At 47.6% G+C, this 3,916-nt stretch overlaps 1 protein-coding gene across 1 annotated transcript in view; it reads right to left on the bottom strand.

The window, feature by feature from the left end:
- Positions 1-3,916, bottom strand: part of LOC112069946 (sodium channel protein type 2 subunit alpha-like) — a gene marked incomplete at its 3' end in the record, with an annotated part of 35,721 nt that overhangs the window by 29,489 nt on the left and 2,316 nt on the right. The window contains 1 exon segment of the mRNA XM_070438775.1: positions 1,512-1,856. Coding sequence (XP_070294876.1) covers positions 1,512-1,803 — 292 coding nt within the window.

Below are 3,916 nucleotides of genomic sequence, written 5' to 3' on the forward strand. Positions count from 1 at the left end.
GGCTGTGGTCCTGTTACTATTGGTGTTGTTCCTTCTGTCTGGCACGCTCAAACCCCAGAGGACAGGAGAGCAGCCAGGCAGTCCCTCTCTCTCTCTCAGATGGACTCATGATGCGTGTGTGTGTGTGTACCCGTGCAAGTGTGACTTTCTATGTGTTTGTATGTGTACACACGTGTGTAGGGTGTGAGGGGTGTGTGTGTTTACCCATGCAAGTGTAACTCTGTGTGCATGTATGTGTGTTTGTGTGTTTCCGTCTATGTGCGTGTGTGTGTTGTCTGATCACGGCAGTGTGAAAGTGTTAGGTAGGCCCTGTAAACAACCATCCTACAGAAGGGGCTTCTACAGTACACTGTGTCTGGATGACTACATCAAAGACTCAGCTGGGGCCACAGTTCAGCTCAGTTCCTGTCACCTGTGTGTTGGCTGCTAGTTACCCTTGGCACCATCTGAGGAGGACCCTAGAGTGTGGCTGCTAGTTAGCCTTGGCACCATCTGAGGAGGACCCTAGAGTGTGGCTGCTAGTTAGCCCTTGGCACCATCTGAGGAGGACCCTAGAGTGTGGCTGCTAGTTAGCCTTGGCACCATCTGAGGAGGACCCTAGAGTGTGGCTGCTAGTTAGCCTTGGCACCATCTGAGGAGGACCCTAGAGTGTGGCTGCTAGTTAGCCTTGGCACCATTGAGGAGGACCCTAGAGTGTGGCTGCTAGTTAGCCTTGGCCACCATCTGAGGAGGACCCTAGAGTGTGGCTGCTAGTTAGCCTTGGCACCATCTGAGGAGGACCTAGAGTGTGGCTGCTAGTTAGCCTTGGCACCATCTGAGGAGGACCCTAGAGTGTGGCTGCTAGTTAGCCTTGGCACCATCTGAGGAGGACCCTAGAGTGTGGCTGCTAGTTAGCCTTGGCACCATCTGAGGAGGACCCTAGAGTTGTGGCTGCTAGTTAGCCTTTGGCACCATCTGAGGAGGACCCTAGAGTGTGGCTGCTAGTTAGCCTTGGCACCATCTGAGGAGGACCCTAGAGTGTGGCCTGCTAGTTAGCCTTGGCACCATCTGAGGAGGACCCTAGAGTGTGGCTGCTAGTTAGCCTTGGCACCATCTGAGGAGGACCCTAGAGTGTGATGACATGACTGAGTGCTCAGAAACAGTGCCTCAAATGTAATTTGGTCTGTTTTTGTTATTCTTTGAAGATGCATCACTGATTGCACCAGTTAATACATAAATGACACAACATGGCACATGAAGGCAGCATGAGGACATGGCACCATGTTACCGCTTTGGAGCACGGTATGCTCGCTTTGCTTAAAATTCAGAACATTCTGTGAACTCCTATGTGTCATTATTGGCCAGCAGGGGATAACGTGATTGCCAATGAGTTTTGCAATGTCTTGTGAATGTACCATCATAATTTGGGATTGAAAAATAGACCAAACCTTAAAGGTTGTGGGTGTGGTTTAGCCTGAGTCCCATGTGACATGAAATAGGAGTTGGCAAGCGAGCACAAACAGATCTGGAACTTAGGCTAGGTGTGGGTGTGTCCAGTACCTTCTGATTGGAGTAGAAGGGGTCCAGGTCCTCCAGAGGGGTGGAGACAAAGCCTTGGGGGACGTCACCGTAGATGAAGGGGAGGGACTTCCCCGCCTCCAGGTCACTGTTGGGCTTGGGCTCGTTGTCATCACTGTCGCTACAGCGGTCAACGCGGGGTCTCCGGGCCTCCTCCTCGGTGATGCGCCTTTCGATGGCGGCAAGCGAGTCGGGACAGAAGTGGCAGAAGCTATCAGGTCCGGGCGGTACAAGCAGCTGTGCCATCTTGTCATGGTGCTCCTTCACAGGGATGCTTGGGGCTCCGCCAGGGCAGGGGGCTGGGGATAGAGAAAGGGAGATCAGGAAGGCCCAGCTACAACATTCAGCCTATAGCACATGGTGTGCATGACAAGTGGCCAGGGATACACCCAGTACTCTACTGTATGTTTAGACAAATTACTCCCCCCTCCCCCTAAGACGAATGTCAAATACGTATTGGGAGGACACAACTGAAACAGCATGAATGGCAATATAATCTCAATTTCCCCTGACGTCTACTGTATCTTACTGTACTGTAGCACCATGTTCAGATACACCAGTACGTCATCATATACAGAGACCTGGTTTCAGCCCTTTTGTTTATATGAAACAATACACACTCTTTTTCTGCTGAGAAGGGAAGCGGTCACCAAGTTAAAACAGAGATATAGGTGACCACAGAGACTATTTTAAGCTTCTTAAATGTAATTCTACGTAGGTGACCTTCAATATGTCCCCATGGTTGTCACTGCCACTGTGGCTGTTTTAAAAACAACCAACTGCTGTGGATAGATCACCCTCATTGTGGATGCATCTGTGATGGAAATAACCACTCATTTTCTCCCTCACCATGGCCCAATTCTCCATCAACATCAATCAACGCCCACACACACCTTCCTCTTCCCCTCCCTGCTCCCCCGTTTCTCTTTCTCTCCCTCTCTCCAAAGGCCTACCCTGTTTCCTCCAGAGGCCCAGGGAGAGATACAAACAAGCACTCCCTTAAAACCCAAGTGGGCCATTAGAACAAAGCATGTACCTTGAAGACAACACATATTCAGAGGCCAGTGAGGGCAGTGGGGCCTCCCTGTCTGGGAGCAGGGGCCAGAGAATAGGACTGTGATCCCCCCACCGGCTCCTCTCTCATCACATCTTTCACACTTTGATCCTCGTTACAGAATGGCACTACTGACAAAGCCTTCATTGTCAGTCTTTACTGTAATATTTCTGAAACAATGACGGAGCTGCAGTTGTGTCACCTAGCAACCCTAATATTGTCTGACTTATGAGAAATGGCAACCCTATTTTGTCTGACTACTGACAATTGGCACATACAAAACAGTGACACAGCACCCAGCATACACTTCCATGGGGCTCCTAGGCCAGCCGAGGAGGGATCTCATTTGCATTCATCAGGTTAGCACCATTTGGTTTCTGATTGCCGTTTGAGCTACTGACACCAAAGTAGTAATTCAACTAACCATCTACTAACCCTAACGCTTATCCTAACCCTAAACTTAACTGTTACCCTTATCCTAGCACTAACCCTTACCCTATAACCCTTATTCTAAACCTAACCGTGACCTTAGCAACCAGTTGCTTATCAACAGATAGTTTGTTGATAGTATGACCATCGTTTGAGCATCTACAGATGCACTATCAGGACTATCTAAATAAAGTGTGCCCGAAAACACATTTTTTTCTAATTAATGGCATGGAATAGGCGTATAAATGGGGAATTACAGTGACCTCATACAGTTGAAGTCGGAAGTTTACATACACCTTAGCCAAATACATTTAAACTCAGTTTTTCACAATTCCTGACCTTTAATCCTAGTAAAAATTCCCTGTCTTAGGTCAGGTAGGATCACCACTTTATTTTATTTTAAGAATGTGAAATGTCAGAATAATAGTAGAAATAATTATTTATTTCAGCTTTTATTTCTTTCATCACATTCCCAGTGGGTAAGACATTTACATACACTCAATTAGTATTTGGTAGCATTGCCTTTAAATTGCTTAACTTCAGTCAAATGTTTCGGGTAGCCTTCCACAAGCTTCCCACAATAATTTGGGTGAATTTTAGCCCATTCCTCCTGACAGAGCTGGTGTAACTGAGTCAGGTTTGTAGGCCTCCTTGCTCGGAACAAACACTTTTTCAGTTCTGCCCACACATTTTCTATAGGATTGAGGTCAGGGTTTTGTGATGGCCACTCCAATACCTTGACTTTGTTGTCCTTAAGCCATTTTGCCACAACTTTGGAAGTATGCTTGGGGTCATTGTCCATTTGGAAGACCCATTTGCGACCAAGCTTTAATTTCCTGACTGATGTCTTGAGATGTTGCTTCAATATATCCACAT

Source organism: Salvelinus sp. IW2-2015, unplaced genomic scaffold (genome assembly GCF_002910315.2).
Source record: "Salvelinus sp. IW2-2015 unplaced genomic scaffold, ASM291031v2 Un_scaffold1167, whole genome shotgun sequence".
In the NCBI taxonomy this organism is placed as follows: Eukaryota; Metazoa; Chordata; class Actinopteri; order Salmoniformes; family Salmonidae; genus Salvelinus; species Salvelinus sp. IW2-2015.